The 19,014-nt window shown below is 35.2% G+C and overlaps 1 protein-coding gene across 2 annotated transcripts in view; it reads right to left on the bottom strand.

The window, feature by feature from the left end:
* Positions 1-19,014, bottom strand: part of LOC117411404 (adhesion G protein-coupled receptor F5-like) — a 47,959-nt gene that overhangs the window by 2,422 nt on the left and 26,523 nt on the right. For both annotated transcript variants that reach the window (XM_034018877.3, XM_059025782.1), the window contains 11 exons: positions 18,281-18,481; positions 17,803-17,961; positions 16,803-17,021; positions 14,588-14,797; positions 13,171-13,323; positions 12,359-12,540; positions 11,490-11,678; positions 9,378-10,739; positions 8,433-8,474; positions 7,942-8,001; positions 1,355-1,418 (listed from right to left, as the gene is read on the bottom strand). In XM_034018877.3, coding sequence (XP_033874768.3) covers positions 1,355-1,418; positions 7,942-8,001; positions 8,433-8,474; positions 9,378-10,739; positions 11,490-11,678; positions 12,359-12,540; positions 13,171-13,323; positions 14,588-14,797; positions 16,803-17,021; positions 17,803-17,961; positions 18,281-18,481 — 2,841 coding nt within the window. The remainder of the gene's footprint in view (positions 1-1,354; positions 1,419-7,941; positions 8,002-8,432; positions 8,475-9,377; positions 10,740-11,489; positions 11,679-12,358; positions 12,541-13,170; positions 13,324-14,587; positions 14,798-16,802; positions 17,022-17,802; positions 17,962-18,280; positions 18,482-19,014) is intronic.

Genomic DNA, 19,014 nt, shown 5'->3' with positions numbered 1-19,014 from the left:
TTTCTGACACTAAAGATATACCAGCAGTTACTGTATGAAAAGCTCTCAAACTCCACTGTTTCTGAATTTTTGTCTGAAATGCAGTGATGTATTTTTAAACACATGCATGTATTTGCCTCAGATTATATGAATAATTATAATGTACAGTATTTGCTTGTAAAATTAACAAATATATTTTACTTTGGCACAGCAGGGGCTTGTCATTCTATTTACGTGACCATTCAAAGGTTTCAAATGTTTTTTTCATGAATATCAAACTCCACTTAAATCACGAGTTAAAGCTTTGTGAATTGGGTCCATAGTTAATACATTTTATTATTATGTATGCATGCTACACTTTTGTAAATGCTACTGACATTCAACATCCTTAGAGTTAGTTACTAACAGGCACAGTACCACTAAAACACTAAACTACCAGCATCATGTGCCAGCAGGCAGGACTGACAGCCAAACTGAGAGAGCAGGTGGAAGGTCTATAAGGTCTATGACACCCACTCCCAGTAAGTCCAATAAGGGTGCATTTACTGTATATGATTTATGTCTTCTGAAAACCAAGATTGAGTCTTACTCCAGAAAATCTACTTTCACAGGAATGTAAAAAAGCCAATTATAAAAGCACTTCAGATACTGTGTAAAATAGGGATGTGTCCAATATACAAATAACAGATCAAATCTAACATTCAGGCAACTGAGAATGTAATTAAAAACATGTAACTGTACCAGTCTGGATCAGTGATAATAGAACTGGTTGACTATATTGCAGTAAAATAAAAAAAGCACCTGCAACATCATATTGAAATTCTAAATCAACACAGTAATACTGAAGTTGCTGTGCTAAGAGACTACATTTTTTGCAGAAAAAAGTATAATGAAACATAATGGAAATAGAATTTCTGTCATTCTTATCCTTTATTTATTATCTTTGTGTTTATTTCAAAACAACCTAGTAATGGAAAATAGCTTTTAAAAGCATCTTCAAACATTCAAAATGGTTGAATGAGTTTCTTTCAAGTTACAGTGAGTAATTACTCTTCATAGAGATGTGTTAATTATGAATTTGATCTTATCAAAGGTTGCTGACTCGAGCCCATGTTTGGAGCTGATAGATGTATCTGGAATTTGACTACTCAACTCAGCTATCAGAGAGTCCATTACAAAAGTGAATGAACAAGGATAAATAAATAAATAAATAAATCATAATTACATTTCATGATGTTTTATAGCATTAAATAAATAATACAAATCTTCAGCATTTCCCAAACAAGGCATTGTAATTTAAGTAATTTTAAAATCATTACATTTCGGTCTTTTGTGGGTGTTACCAAAACAGGTTTCTTTCATGTTTTATACTTACTTTTTTGGCCAAAGATATTAGGTCTATAGTTTGTGTTCCCACTCGAAACACCACCAGTTGTACTCTGTAACAAGAAAATAAAACACAGTAAGTGTATGTCCTTATTCATCATGAAAGCACCTTCCAAGCAAGTACTCAGGGGTTATCTACTGTATAGCTTTGTGTACTATAAGTGATTTGATATGTGCCGATAATAATGCCTGCAAAAATATGTGATTAGACATTTATTCTCTGATTTGCCTTCTTGTTTTTTATGTATGTTTTGGGAATAGAACATGTGTGTGTGTTGGAATTAAATCTCAATAGATAAGGTAATTGAATGCAAGCTGGATGCTTGTTTTGCTCTTGCATTAAAAACAAAAAATTGGCAGGAAGCACGTGACCTCTCAGTGGCGATGCATGCTTAATTCCTGAGCTCTGTCTGCAGCTCGGTTATTTTTGCATTTTTCATTAATCCGTGTTATAGTCAACCACATTGAAAGCTGCGAGATACATATAAACAAGTCATCGGGTAAGGCAATTTTGAAAAAAAGAGGATGAACGCTCGCCTCTTAAGAAAAAATTCAAGGAAACTCTCAACATATCGAGAGACGATCTGGACAGCGCCATTTTAAATGGAATCACGCAGGCCTTGAAACAACAACAGAGCAGCCTAGATGCTACTATTAAAGAGGCACTAAAGGAGGCATTAGATAACGTACTCAACCCACAGATCACCGCTTTAAAACATGAACTGAATAACATGAGTGAAGCAGTTAAAAACTGGTGATTTAGATTTACAGTCTGAATCTCTCAAGAAGCTCCAATCCAGAGTCGACTCCTTACAAGTTACAATGCGATCAGAACAACATGAGGTGAACGACAACAAAAAGAAAATGACAGAACTTAGCACAAAATTGGTCGGGATGGAAGACACGAACCAGAGGAATAATTTACAACTGGTTGGGCTTCCTGATTCCGACGAAGGATCCGATGCTATTGGCTTTTTGAAGGCTAATCTTCCAAAATGGATACCATCTTTATCAGGATGTGACATCGAAATTGAAAGAACCCATCATCTGTATAACAACAAAGACAGCAGCTCTCATCTTCGCACACTGATCTTTAAGCTAATAAGATACACAGACAGACAAGCGATTTTACAGGGTGCAAGAGCAGTTTATCCGATACAACATGGCTGAGGAACCGTGCTGATCTTTCCTGACTACAGTAACGAAACTTTGCAGAAGAGGAGAGAATTCTCGCAAACCAGAAAGAAGATGATCTCTTTTGGAATGAAACCGTTCCTCGTTTATCCTGCCTTGCTCAAAGTGACTCACGACGGCAGTCATTTTGTTTTCAGTTCCTTACAAGAAGTGGAGGATTTTCTTCAGTCAAAGTTTCCTGTCTCTACATATGAGCAGCCCCTAACGGCTGCAAAGAAATCTAATTTTCAGACTTTTGGGGCAACAGTTGTTGGATGAGTCAGCGGAGATGGACACAGGATCTGTGGTTAAATAACTCATTCTTAGGGTCACTGCTCTACTGTACACATACTTATGTTGGATCAATACCGTTTCCTTGGGGGAAAAAATCAAACAAGCAAATAAAAACATTTCTGAAACACTATGTAGGTTAGCTGCTTGCTTAATTTAGTAAGACTAAGGATGTTTGTGTTTTATTATTAAAAACACAGTGAAATTTACTTACCAATCTTAATAATTGAAGTAGCATTTTTTTTCTTATGATTAGGATTAGTTTGTATAATAAACAAAATTCATTATTAGACATAGGTGTCTTAATACATATCATAGCCTACGAGGTTCACAATGCAATGGGTTTATTGTTAAATGTGTACGTTGTTTTAGGATTATAGGGTAATCAAGAGGTTACAAACTGGTTGACAACAAGCTGCTGCTGTATGCCGAGCTGGGGCGTTGCGTTGTGGCAAGAAGAGTCACGGCTCATCAATCTTTTTGGTTCTTTGTTTTTTCCTTTGCAATTTTTTTTGTACACTTAGCAGCTCACAGTGAGGCATGTATTGTTTATTCTGTACAATATGTTTCATCCCAGATAAATATGTAGGAAAAAGGGTGTTTTTTCATAATGGCAGATTTTAACATTTTGTCCTGGAATGTTTCAATTCACCAGTGAAATGTACCAAATGTTTAGATTTTTTTTGCATCGTGAACGGGTATCAATTGCTTTAATACAGGAATATAATTTAAAACAAGGAGGATGTACATCGCTTTCAAAATAAATATTATAGAGTCTTTGCTCATTCATGTGCTTTGAGTAAATCTAAAGGAGTGCTGATTCAAAGAAACTGAGCATGCTTAAGGGAGAATTTAATGCACCGTCGATGACTAGAGCTGAATTTATTGTACATCGAACTAAACAAAAATATTACTCTCAAGGTGATGAACCAAGCAGGTTAGCTTTAAAACTGAAGCAGAATGAAACTAGGGCATCCATTAATGCAATTAGGACTGGGGAAGAGTTTTACACTAACACCAACCAATATACAGGACTGTACAACATTCCTTAATAGTTTGGATTTACCTAAAATTACAATGGCCGATGATCAACTTTTGGATAACCCGATTACGTTGGAAGAGTTAAAAAAAAAAAGGCATTACAGTCCTTACAAAAAGGAAAAGCCCCAGTTCTTGATGGTCTTTCCCCAGAGTTATTTTTGGTAATTTGGGGACATTGTTGGTCCACTGATTTTAGATTCTATTAATCACGCTATCCAGTGTGGTACATTTCATAGAGATCAGAAAACTGCATTAATTTCTCTCATTAAAAAAAGGGAACGATCCTCTTGAGTGTTCTACTTTTCGTCTTGTCTCCCTCATTAATAGTGATTTGAAACTGTATGCTTGGGTGCTAGTTGTTAGACTGGAGCCATTTATAGGGAATTTAATTCACTTTGATCAAACAGGATTCATTAAGGGGCAGTTAGCTTCAGATAATATGCGCAGATTACTACACATCCTGAAGCCTGTGCAGTTTTTTCACTTGATGCCAAAAAGGCTTTTGATAGATTGGAATGGGATTATTTATCTGTAGTACTTGAACACTTTGGTTTGGACCCAAATGTATTTCTATGGTGCAACTCTGTATAATGCTCCTCTGGCTTCTGTAGCAACTGGCAGCTGTGGGTCCTCCCCATTCCAGCTGGAGAAGGGATCCCGACAGGGATGCTCACTCACCCCTGTTATTTCCAGTTGTTATCTTTGGAACTCCTTGTAAAGGCTATTAGGCAAAGTATAGTTATTACTCCAATTGAAATAAATAGTTCCAAACATCACATACCTCTATATGCTGATGATATTCTCTTGTACCTCTCTAATATCTCTGTCTCTATTCCCCACGTGGTGAAACTGTTTGATGATTTTAGAAAGCTAGCAGGCTCTAAAATTAACTGGACTGAATCAGTTTTAATGCCCCTTAATGTGGCAGCAAAAATCACTAGGTTACCTACCATTATTCCAACTGATAACTCGTTTACATACTTGGGTATTCAGATTCACTCCTCATTTCAGAAGATTGTCAAGGGTAATTTCAATGATCTCATGCAGAACATTAAAGCTGATTTACAAAGATGGAGTAGTTTACAATTTTCTTTTGAAGAATAACAACAGTAAAAATGAATGTTTTACCTCGTTTTAACTTTTTATTTTTTATGCTACCCATGTCCCCTCCTCCAAAATACTTTGAGGAAGCACATTCCATGATTTCTAAATTTATTTGGGGAGGCAGACGCTCAAGAATCCGACTAAGTACCCTGCAACGTACCAAATCATCTGGAGGACTAGCTCTTCCGAATTTGAAATTCTATTATTGGACATTCCACCTCAGGGCAATGAAGACCTGGATGGACCAGGATTCAAGAGTCCCGTGGCGCTCCATAGAAGCAGCTTTGGTTCAGCCGCATAGACTTCAAGACCTCCCTTTCACTGGGGTTGGTTGTAAAAATCTCAGTTTTAGATTTGGCCCGATAGTAATAAATTCTTTAAAAATATGGAAAATAAAATTGAAAAAGTCTTAGATGGCTCTTTTCAATTTAGTCAATTTAGTCATCCGATGGCAGATTGGATGAAACACTCACAGAGTTTTCGAGGTATGATTTCTCATATTTATCATTAGTTACTAAATCAAACATGCAGCTCTCTGCCAGTCACAAACACTTGGGACCGAGAGCTCTGATGAATGGGGCTAACTCCTGATTGGGAGACAGTGTGGTTTAATATATTTCTAGCATCTAAAAATCCAGCTCATCAATTAATACATTTCAAGCTCATACACCGAGCCTATGCCACACCTTACAGACACTTTAAGATGAAAATTATTCCAATTCCTGCCTGTAACATCTGCCAAGTTGGCACACCAGGCACCTTCATGCACATGTTCTGGGATTGCCCTGTCATTGTCAGTTTTTGTGACCTCTGTGCTATCTAATATCACAGGGGTTCATTTTGGACCTGATCCCTGTTTATGTTTGTTAAATGATGACTCACCATTTGATTTTTCATTAACTCAACATAACATTTTATTAGCAGGTCTAACTTCGGTGAAAAAATCAATCCTGCAGCTCTGGATTACTCCAGACCTGCCTCTGTCTCGATACTGGATTACTGCTTTGAGATATTGTGTGCTTGGAACGCACTACAGCTAGATTGAATAGGGCTCGGCCATCCACAGTAAAGGCACGGAATGTGGGTTCTGCAGCCATTGCTGACTTTATCTTGGCATGTTTTATTTCAGTTGTACAGTTATTGTCCTTTTCCTTTTGTATTGTATATGTATAACTTTGTGAGCTTTTTTTGTTCTTGTTGTTGTTATTGTCGTTTACATCATACATATACAGAATTACTGTATATATATATATATATATATATATATATATATATATATATATATATATATATATATATATATATATATATAATTGGGATTTTTACCATTTGATTTACACAACATACTTAACACTTTGAAGGTGCAAAATATTTTGTATTGTGACACAAAAGTTAATTAAACAAAAAAAAAAAACATTTGTTGGTTGCATAAGTATTCATCCCCCTGAGTCAATACTTGGTAGAAGCACCTTTGGCAGCAATTACAGCTGTGAGTCTTTTTGGGTAAGTCTCTACCAGCTTTGCACATCTGGATCCTGCAATTTTTGCCCATTCTTCTTGGCAAAATTGCTCAAGCTCCGTCAAGTTGGATGGGGACCGTTGGTGAACAGCAATTTTCAAGTCTTGCCACAGATTCTCAATCGGATTGAGGTCTGGGCTTTGACTGGGCCATTCTAAGACATTCAGGTTCTTGTTTTTAAACCACTCCAGTGTAGCTTTGGCTGTGTGTTTAGGGTCATTGTCCTGCTGGAAGGTGAACCTCCGCCCCAGTCCCAGGTCTCTTGCAGACTGAAACAGGTTTTCCTATAGAATTTCCCTGTATTTGGCTCCATCCATCTTGCCCTCAATCCTGACCAGTTTCCCAGTCCCTGCCGATGAAAAGCACCCCCATAACATGATGCTACCACCACCATGCTTCACCATGGGGATGGTGTTCTCAGGGTGATGAGCAGTGTTGGCTTTGAGCCACACATAGTGTTTTGTGCTAAGGCCAAAAAGTTCAATTTTGGTCTCATCAGACCAGAGAACCTTTTTCCACATGTTTGCTGTGTCTCCCACATGCCTTTTGGCAAAATCCAAACGGGATTTGATATGGGTTTTTTTCAGCAATGGCTTTCTTCTTGCCACTCTTCCATAAAGCCCAGCTTTGTGGAGCGTCCGGGTTATAGTTGTCCCTTGGACGGTTTCTCCCATCTCAGCTGTGGATCTCTCCAGCTCCTTCAGAGTTACCATTGGCCTCTTGGTTGCTTCTCTGACTAATGCCCTCCTTACCGTTCACTGGTGGACGGCCTTCTCTTGGCAGAGTCGCGGTTGTGCCATATTCTTTCCATTTTTTAATAATGGATTTAACGGTGCTCCGGCGGATGTTCAAAGTTTGGGATATTTTTGTATAACCCAACCCTGATTGGTGCTTCTCCAGAACTTTATCCCTGACTTGTTTTGATAGCTCCTTGGTCTTCATGGTGCTGTTTGTTTAGATATGCTCTCTAACAAACTCTGGGGCCTTCCAGAAACTGGTGTATTTAATCTGAGATCATGTGACACTTTAATTGCACACAGGTGGACTCCATTCAACTAATTATGTGACTTCTGAAGGCAATTGGTTGTACCAGAGCTTATTTAGTGTCACAGCAAGGGGGGTTAATACTTATGCAATCAAGACTTTTCAGTTTTTTACTTGTAAATAATTTTGAAAAATATGTAGATTTTTTTCCCCACTTCGACATTATGGACTATTTTGTGTAGATCAGTGATAAAAAATCCTAATTAAATCCATTTTAATTCCAGGTTGTAACGCTACAAAATATGGAAAAGTCCAAGGGGGGTGAATACTTATGTACTGTATGTATATATATATATATATATATATACAGTATATATAATACAGTAATTCTGTATCCATATCTCCTTGCAAAGTTTTCTGTATCTTAAAATAAAAAATATTAATCACAAAAAAAATGCACTCACCCTTGTTTGTTGAGAGACGTTTCTTGATAATGAAAATGTCTTCAGCAATGCGTCTCGTATCTATAGTTAAAGTACATACATATTCTACATTAGACAATGTATTACTGTATTACGTCATGATTTGAATTACAGGGCACATACTACATATTGTTATAAGTATTTGATTTGGAAAATTGCAATTACAGGGTCATTTTACTATTGTAAAATGACTTGGTAACAATTTAGTAATTACGGTCACTGATATAGGAGCAATTGTGTAAGGACTACTGGGTACACACTAATAACCCTCTTTTGATTACTATTAAACAATTAGTAAGTAATGCTTAAAAAAATGACCCAATAGATACACTATACTGTAGTTTCCAAATAATTGATTATAATAAATTATTATGTAGATGTTGCTAATTGAAATTGTTACTGAACATTACATATCACCAATCCCAATTACTCAACACTCATTCAATAATGTTAGAAAAGGTTATAAAACCTACCTTACTGTCCAATAGTGTTCCAAAGACTAGAACAAAGAATCCCTAATGATTAGAGAGAACATTAGCATACATTATTGCTTTACATGTTAATGCAATTGTTTTACCCAGTTTATTTGAGGTCCTACTGGTCTTTTTTTTCTGTAATGCTCTTAATTAACTGTATGAATGTACATAAAGAGAAATAAACAATTTGTATGTGATAATCGATCATGTTAAATGTATATTTGTACTTGTACTGTGTTTCCTGGATCCCTCTTGAAAAACAAGCTGGTTTTCCTGATGTGTATGTGTAAAATAAATTAATTAATAAATTCATCAATTATTTAATTAATTAATAGCATACCCAATGTCCCTAAAATGCATTTAATGAAAAGTGACCCTGATTTATTTTAATGCATTTTTACACTTTTTTTGCCATCTGGTGGCAGAAATAATGAAGTACAGCTGAAACAAAGACTGCCAGAGAAAAGAAACAAAAAACTACAACCACGCATGACTGTTTTGCTGTACATCATTCAATGAACCTTGAAGCTCAAGGGCAGTGCAATCTGGCTGCGACTGTACTCTCCATTTAAGTCAGTGACCATATAAAGACATTCCTCTCTAGCTCATGCTAGAATTGTTGGAATAAATAAACATAAACTTTGTCTGAAATATTCAATTAGTGATCAACCTAGTTAAAGAAAGATATACATTAATATTTAATATTTAATATTTTGCTATGCTACAGTATATTAAATCTAAGAACTGCATCTCTGCCCTGGATATACTTTTTCATACAAATACCTAGACAAAGAGTTTAAAATATTGTAAACATCAATCTCTCTTTCCTACTTTCACCTGAAGAAGAAACCTTGAGTTCTTGAAAGCTTGTGATAAAATTATTATTTAGTCTATCACCTCTGGACTAATTTGGCTACCATTTCATCTGTCAAATATAAATACCTGAAATGCATTGAGCACTGTGAACACAACATGGATTCCCTTGTTGTCAGGTGCAACCACCATTCCAATTCCAAATCCCCAGGTAAGACCAAGAAATGGTGTTAAGATGGCGATGCATCTAGCAACTACTTTTAAGGTGCTTGTTTCTTCAGCCCTAGGCTTGTCTCCAATAGTTCGTCTTAGCATCTTGAAAATTACCACAATCAGTATGATCAAATTGATGGTAATTATGACCAGGGCAGGTATAACAAAAGCAAGAAGGACCATGGTGTTATCCCAGTTGAGCCAACATGTATCTTTTCTTGTGTAATGATCCTCAGGGGCAGTAACAGCTACCGACACAACAGCAATAATAAGTGGGCAGCCATAGCCCAGGCAGAATGCAATTGCCAGCATTTGTGACTTGCCTAGGTCTTTGAAGACCAGGACTACTCGGAAGAAAAGCAGAATAGCTAAAGTTAACATCCAGAAGAATAAGGCCAGGTAGAAAAAGTGAATAAAAAAAGTGGCTGCACTGCAGGCTGGTGTGGAGGCATCAATCGCAGCCCCTATGATGAACCATATATCAGCGATCAACAGAGATAAGGCGAGGTTCACAATTGAAACATGTCGAATGTAAGAGGTCTTGTTTTTGTTCACGCTCTGCCATACAATTGCTTCAATAAGGAGGCACAAAACTAAGCTTCCCATGGAGACGCCCAATCCGATATAGGTAATGTAATCTAATGCTTCACTTATACCTGAGTCCTTTATCTCTTTGGGTGACATTAAGATTGAGAAGGAAGTCAAGTGTTCACACCGACAGCGAATGCTACTGTTTCCCAATATTTCTGGCTTACAGCCAAAGTCATCCCATGATCCTGTGTTGTTGTATAGAGTGAAGTTCCAAAAGACACACTGAGGGTTACCCAAAGAAGTGTTCTTCACTCCAAAGTCCAAGGCAACACTTTTAACATTGCCATGCACTATTGCTGTCAAAACAATGCCATTTACTTCTTTGTTTGTTGTGTTGTTTCTGCTTGGGAGGATGTCTGAAAGGCTTAAGTAAGCAACAGCAACGATAAAAGTGTTGTTAAGAACGCTTAGTTCTGATGCAGGAATATTTACACTACCACTGACTTTTGTATTATTAAAAGTAAAGGCCTCATTGTAGCTACTGTTTTCTGTAGTTATTTTAGTCGCCTTCAAATTAATGTTATTTGTTTCTAGATTGAAGGAAGAATTTGTAGATAATGACTTGGTGAAAAGTTCCACTGACTGCAGTAAACGCGAGCTGGAACTATCAGTTTCCTGGTTATTCAAGTTTTTCCAGGATTTTATCGATTCCAATCCTATTACATTGTTCACTGTTTCAAGAAATCCCTAAAACAAATAAGAAAAGGTAAACAATCTTAAACAGTACTCAAAATATCAACATTACTTTCATCTGATTGCAACAGCAACCTGTCGATTTATATGTAACATCAACTGATAAGTAAATGGATCATGCTGGTAAAAGGCACTTACACCAGAGCAAAGGTTGATAGTGTCTGATTATGCAAAGCAAAGTGGAGGCAAGCATGAAATTGAATCAATTGAATCACTATAATAACTATAATTGTAAGTATTTTTTGAAAATAAAGAAGCTGCATCAATGTGCACATTGTAGGAAATAACTAAGTATAAAGACACTCCAGGCTAATTGTAATAAAAAACAAAACAAAAAAAAAACAAAACATATTCTCTGTGTTTTATTTGTTGTATTTATACAGATTTCTAAAACAAAAACAATCATAAATCATATTAAAGAAAAGTGCATATTAAAAAAAAAAACATATTTCTGTTTTTTCACTTTATTACTAGTTTATGAATAGGGGGTAAGGAGATATATATATATATGTGTGTGTGTGTGTATAATTTTTTTGTTTCTATTTTAGTCTGTACAGCACACAAAAAATATCTGATAAAGGCTTTTCACTGCATTGCAACACTGCTGTCACGTGCAAAGATGATTCAATTATTCAAAGGCCTACAGTACTGTTACTGTATCAGAACTGCCTAGTACAGTAAGTGCAAATGAATGTGACATCTGATACCTACTGTTTCTTTCTCAGCTAGTGAATGAAAACTTACCGTCAATTCAGTCTTACTAATGGTGATATTTTCAGCAGTTTTTGAAAAGACGCTCAGTATATTAACCACTGAGGAAATGGTTGCAGTTGATGAAGTGATATTGTTTTTAAGCTTTGTTGAAGTATTCTTTAGTTCTTCAATTAAGGAGGGTAACTCAGTTTGTACTGGTTTTGGACTGTTTGTCAGTTGCTGTTGTAAAGGGAAAATAAACCATAGGGTTATAGGAGGGTTATAGGAGGGTTAGGGTTATAGGAGGTAACAAAAGGACTAAAACATTCTGAACCTGCGATATAATATATTAGACCGCGATTGAGAAAATCCACCAATCAAAAAACATTGTATATTCTCTGGATCTAATGAAAAAACATGGCATAATTAGAACTACTGTCATCTGTTTCATCATAAAGATTTCAATTTACAGCAGACTACTAAGCTTAATAAAGAAAGAGAAACTCAAATGAATCTCATCAATGCACATTTTACATTAAAATGCTCAGGAAGGATCTCATGATCCTGAGGTCTTAAATAACCTTTTCATCTCATTTGTGAGATCATTCTCGGTACAAACAACAATACAAAAATAAATAAGCTTACGTTTTTTGTATGTTCTGTAGTGTATACTGTAAATAACTTTTAACACTTTCCTCACAGAATATGAATGTAAGACATTACAATACTGTTTTAGTTTAGGCTTTATGCCTGGGCCCTAACATTACAACACATCGATTGATTCCTGTGTGTTATTATGGTTCTGAAATAAGTGTCATAGATACTTTATTAACATATACTGTAGCTCTCTATTTGAATAGCCACTTCAAATTGAATAGAGCTTATTATATGTGTATATGATTTGAAAACAGGTACATTACCGAAGCTTTAAAGAAAATGTCATCGATTGCTTTTAATACACATGTGTCACTTGTAACAATCCAATTCCCACTTTTGCATTCTACAGTGATATTTCCAGTCTGTTGAGGTGGACATGCTGTTGTAATGCTGTCATGGTCCTGGCCAATACCGTAGGTAGGGTGAGAACATAACACTTCATTTTCTGGTTTAAACAAAGAAAAAAAAGTTCAAATGTTTCCTCACAGTGGGTCCTTATGTTTTTAGGTTTCTTATTTTGTTTTTCTTTGATGCAGTAAAATGTTATAAATATTAAAACAGCTCTGCTTTGTTCCTAGATGATCAACCATACTCAAGAAAATGTCATTCAGCATAAAAGGACCCCCTATGATCCCCTTGTAAACAAGGCCTCAGTCTCACTGGCTGAATCTCCTGGTTAAATAATTTAAATTAAAAAAAATGTAATTAAAACCCAAAAAGTAAAATGCTATGGGTTATATCATCACTTTGTTGTACATACATACATTGTTTGTCATAAGGTTTTGTACAATCAAGCGTCATTAATAATTACACACATTTCCTCCATTCAGAATTCTTTAACCCTCCCATAACGTTTAGAATTTAGGTATGTCTACTATGTTTTGGGTCATAGTGAACCGGTGGAATTTCAAACAAATTGAAACAGCCTTGAATGATGAATTTTTTTTTTTTTCTTTGCATAGATTTTACTCTTATGTTAGATATTAGAAATGTATGTAAACTTTCATTATAATAAACTCAAAGATATATCAACATCATCACTTAATATATCTGTACATGTATTGAATGTACTCACCGATCTTTCTAAACGAATCCAATGTAATGTTCTTGGTAATGAATTTATTAAGTTGGTTTGTAACCTTACATGTTATGACATGTGTGACTTCACATGTTTCTGGGTATAGATAGGTAAAATTGGCACACATCTGATCTTGTGAAGCTATTAGATCTGTAAAACAGAAATAAAGAAAAGCAAGAATATACATAAATACTGTTCAACCTAAATGTAAAGTACACTTGAAAAGGTTGCCCATTACTAACAGTGTCTTTATAACGAGAAGGTGCACAATACAGTACATGCTGGTGTTAATCTTACTGTTTCACAAAGCTCTGTCAGGTTTTTCATTAAATCTACAGTACAATAATATATATATATATATATATATATATATATATATATATATATATATATATATATATATATATAAATACTACAGTTATGCATTTTTATTGTGTTTATTTTGACATTTGCCTGGCAAATGAACTGTGCTTCAATTACTAGCCTATTCTTTTGTCAGGGAACATGTACTCTAAATTAAACAATCCTTGGGAAACAAACTAACATAAGGCCAGTGCCACAAATAAAAGTGTTTCTTTTTGTTTGTTTGCTTATCCCTGGAAGTAAACAGTATCTAAAGCACACATTTAACCACAAGTCACTTTAAAGCCGGAGATACACAAGCAAGTTTTATTGTCAATTCTCAAATTGGAAAAATGACAATTATTTTAAGCAATTTTAGATGGCGTCTGTTTGCAGTAAACATATTTCAGCAGCTGGTATAGTAATTGGAATCATTTTGAAAAGATGTCGATGTAGAAAAACTGGAGTGTGGACCAGAGAGTGGCTTTCTTGCAAACTTTCTTTATGCATCCATTTGTCTGTAGCCATACTTTCTATTTAGCACAATTGAGAGTGAAATCAGGTGATTAGAAAATGCAATATCATTAGCCGAACACACAGATACGTAGGAAAATTGTCAACTGAATTACTGAAAATAGAGCAGTGGTCTGTTCTAGCAACTCGATTGCCAGTTAAAAAATGTGTTGACAACTCCAGTTGTCAATTAGTGACACACTGTCTGTTTTTATTGTCAATTTGAGTTGCCACAAACGCATCTTACTTGCAGCAATTAAGCCAACCAGCACATCACAACACAATTGTCAGTAGAAACTCTCAGAGGTGTTAAAGGTCAGACCCATTTCATTAATGCAAAGAGCCTTGCTGGGGTACTATGCTATAGGCATCTTGAAATGGTCTTCAGTAGCAAGACATAAAATACGTATGCAGACCACAAAGTTTATTCATTATTCATTAACTTTATTCATTGCACCTGATCTATGTGCATTTCACTTAATGTCAATTTGTATTTTTGTTCCATCTTTTGTTGGTGTTGTACATATTTTATGAAGTAAACAAAGAAAAACCTACTTACCTCCAGGTTGAATGTCTGTGTTAAATGTCATTGTGTAAGTCTCTGATCCCACAGGGATACAGCACTTCACTACTTCATTGTTCACATCACTGTTACAATCATGTTTCTTTTTTTCAGGAGACACAGTGATTGTTGGCAATGAATACACATTCATTCTAGCCTTTGCACTGGTATTTTTTGATTCATAAGAAAATTCACAACGGTATTCACCTAAAACAAACAACCAAGAAAAGCATCTTATATTGTGATATTTTAAAAAGCATATTTACAATAAAACATTCAGTTCAATAAAAAATACTGCATTTAAAAAAATATAATTTATTACCAAACAGATTGCAGGATAATTAGATTTATTTCAAGCAGCACAGCAATGTACTCCAAATCCCAACCAACTTAAAAGCAGAAAGGCTGCACATTTTGCCTGCTAACCTTACAGACACCAACCTTAGCATCTGAAACAGAGGGGTCTAATAGCACAGGTACACTGAGTTTGCAAACCTTAACTCCACATTCAAAATCAAAGGAGGGCCCACTGAGTGTTTACAGGTAGGATTCCTATCGCCTGCAACATAACCTACTGGAACAGAATTACAGAGTAATTAAAAGCTGCAGAGGTGGGTAATGCGGGCCCTCTATCAAAGACTAACTTAAATTAATTTAAGTAAGGGAAAAAAGGCAGAATTGCAATTTGTAGCACCTGACATTTGACTGTTATGTTTACATACTGTAGCATAGCCCACTAATGATAAATTGGAGACAGTGAGTTTTTCTTTTCGCTAAGATACCATTGGGGAAAAAAGCAGTAAGATTGACAGTACCGGTCATTTTATTATTAGATCATAGTATTGGAGCATATGTGGAGTTTACACAGAGTAAAATAAATATTCTTGTTAATGCTTATTTTATAATTTGGAAAGCATTGGAGTTTACAGTTTTTCAATTGTTTTTGTTATTCCGTCCTATAAGCACATGCTATAATGTTTTAGAACCTTGTTTATAAAATGTGAAATAAAAATAAGACATTAGGAATTAAGAAACTACCTAGTTAAACGTTAGTATGTGTAAATTGTTAAGAGGCAGTACACTCTCTGTGGGATCACAGGGCAGATTGGAGGCAAGCAAAGGACTGTGTTGTCTGGCGTACTTCCATGATGGCAGCCTGTGGTGGTGTTACCATAGGAACCACTCTAATGTATTCCCTTTTTTTGTCTGAGTTGGTCTTCAAATATTTTAGTTTTAGGGACATAGATATTAGGATCCGCCCACCCTTTTTAGCTGTACCATGTTCTGGCTGTGCATTTATTATAGTGTGAGGAATGTGCGTGGTGTGTGTGAGATACGTCATGTTCTCATGACAATGGAAGGAGTTTTTAAACTGCATGTAAACCAAGCCAATGACATGTTAATCCAATTGTAACCACATGAGAGGATTTAGACATCTCTGTGCACAAATGGAAAAGTTTTTAAAATTTTTTTAAACTCCCTTTTTTGGACATAACTGCTGTTGCCCACTTTGTATCGTATGATAAATGGTAGAATCCAAAATCATCTGACTGTCTCTGGAGTGCTTCTTTACAATTTTGACTGTTTGCTTTCATCTTTTTCTTTTTAGTTCCTCCCAAGGGCCCTCTCTTGTTTTCACTGGATGTCTCTAGAGCAGTTATGCAATATGTTGAGTAAGTCCAGTGGTAACCGACCACTGCGCTTTGACCAGGAGTAAGGATAGTCCCAGGATAACTAGGCATACAGTAGGAACTTGATATAATGCAGTTGCGCTGTACAATTCAGAGATGATTTGTCTTTATGTTATATAAATGTAAGTTTGAACAAATCAACCCCTAAGTCTGTTAAACCAAAGATCACTTTGCAATGAATCAATAAACAATTTGGGTTAATCAAAGTTGTGCTGTGTGTTTTTTGTCAAATAATGGTGATACATAGTTGATGTGATACATGAAGTAGTCTAGGATACCTGTGATTTGTGATGTATACTATAATAACATGTGGCAGTGATACTGTATATAGATATGCACTCTGGGATTAAATTCCCTGTTTGGTACTACAACAGATAGTAGATTTTAGCCCTACCAAACTAGAAGGGTGTGTCATATGTGTACTCACAAATGATTATGTTCATACTGTGCTGGGTAGATTAGTTTATTACCAGTAATCTTTAAACTATGCAATGAAAAAAAAAAAATCATAATTTACTTACCTTCCCATAGTTTGTTGACATTTGTGATCGTAAGACTCATTTTATTCTGTTCACTACTGGAACTCCATACTGAACCACTAGGTTTCAAAACAGTGATTTCACCTGTATCTTGTTTCAAATACCATGAAGTATTATATTTGTTTATTATGTCAGTTGTGCAAGTTATGGTTGTTCCGTCACCACTAGACACATCCTGTATTTTCATTTCTGTCTTAGTTCCTGAAAAAGTTTCACATTATTAAACAATTTTACCTGAAAAAATGCAACTAAAACAATCATTTTCCTTGAAAAAAAAACACAAAACACGGAAAAAAATTGAAAATATTTCTTTTTTACTTTAGCCTATAACAATACAGCAATGACTTGGATGGCATGAAGATCTGCCAGTCATTAACACTGAACTGATCTATAAGGTGAGTAAATACAGTATGGCATACTCTTCATATCTCTAACTGCTTGAGATGCTGACTTCATATTCTCAATGTTATGAAAACTCCATGGACAAAATCTTCCCTTGATTTTGACCTATGACCTAATATGGCTACCATATTATGATCGTGTTCACGTACATTTTTGGTTTCCGGATGACAAATGACAAAATGGCTTAATACTGGATACACAGTTGTATTCTATGATTCTATATGTCAAGTTTGATCGTGGGTATCATTCAGTAAAATGTAAGCCTTTTGTTGAAGTAATTTTACAAAGCTGCTGCCACCACACTCTTAAATATCATAGTGTTTGATAATGTCCAATAATAATTTTATAGCATTTACGGACACATTTTAATGTTTTACGTTATGTAAAAAATGTTGACAGCTGAATAGTTGAATGTGATTTAATTAAAAATATTACTTCAGGGGCTCAAGTTTAAATCATTTACCCATAATCATCAATCAGCAAATCTAATTATTGCCAAAAATACTGCATCACAAAATCAAATTTAAATTTAAATTAAAGGCTTTTAATTAACTGTTAATTACATATGTCTTATACTTACCCATTTGTATGAATGTCACATTAATACTTTCAAGCCAGACAGCTCCAAAACCTGTTTTTATTTCACAAGTATAGCTTAATACCAGACCAGATTTTGATTTGCAAATTTCTGCAGTTGGTGTATAGATAGAACAGTATGGATTGTTTGTGCTTTTCACCCCTAGAAAATGATTTACAAAGTTCCTGTTATATTTATTGCATGCATTATTAGTATGACATAAGTAGTATATTCATATTCTAAAATATTGGAAAACATTTTTTTCTGTAATTACATTTTTTAGTTAGGTGCTACTTACTGAACGTTTTTACTTAAGTGTCTAAACCAGCAAATACAACTTAAATTACATTTCTGTATTTTTGAATGACAGTGCTCAACCATCCCTATCCATTGTACACCACCTTTCTACCTGTATTTAAATAAGTCCTCCTAAATTCTAGTGTTTGGCACATTTAGCAGTTAATGTTAAATTTCTCCTTACCATTCAATGTATTCTTTCCATCACTCCACCCAACAGTGAAGTAATCCATGTATGGTGTTATGCAGCACTTTAGGTCATTGGTTTCATCACAAAAGGCAGTAACTGGTGAAGTGGATGTGATTGTTGGTTTACCTTTAACTGTGATTTGTTCTGTATGTTTGTATATTACAAAACTGTCTTCGAAAATGCAAGTATAATTTCCTGTGAAGCAATAATGCAAAAAAGTTTACTTATACCCCAAACACACATTATAAATGCATTTAAGCAAATCAGGAACTTGAAATTTGAGATACTTCTATCGGTTGTGTGTGCTAAAACCCAGCAACTGCTTCACAAACCTTTTCTCCTGATGGCAGGATCTTCTACATTAGTATCGTGGATTTAGCAGCTGTCTTATTTCAGTATTTACACATCTCTACATTTAACTTAAGACAAACACAGAGACCTTGTTGAGGGCTGTTTATATTAGCAAGGGAGACAATTTACACACAAGGTGGCAGCCTTGAAACATGTCTTATTCAGATGATATACCCTTTAATAGCATTATGTTTTGATATGCACTAAGCTGCCCAAGGAACAACTCTTGTTTCCACCCATACAAAACCACAACTAAAATAATAAAAAAAAGAATAGGCACCTATATGTAGTGATGGCTTTCTGCATGAGGTATTAATTATGTTATTAATTATAGGTTTTACATTATATGTGTGTTTTTCTTTTATAGTTGAGTTGTT

This window comes from Acipenser ruthenus, chromosome 6 (assembly GCF_902713425.1).
Source record: "Acipenser ruthenus chromosome 6, fAciRut3.2 maternal haplotype, whole genome shotgun sequence".
Classification (NCBI taxonomy): domain Eukaryota; kingdom Metazoa; phylum Chordata; class Actinopteri; order Acipenseriformes; family Acipenseridae; genus Acipenser; species Acipenser ruthenus.
The sequence above is the reverse complement of the archived record's forward strand: the minus strand, read 5'-3'. Positions and strand labels throughout refer to the sequence as shown.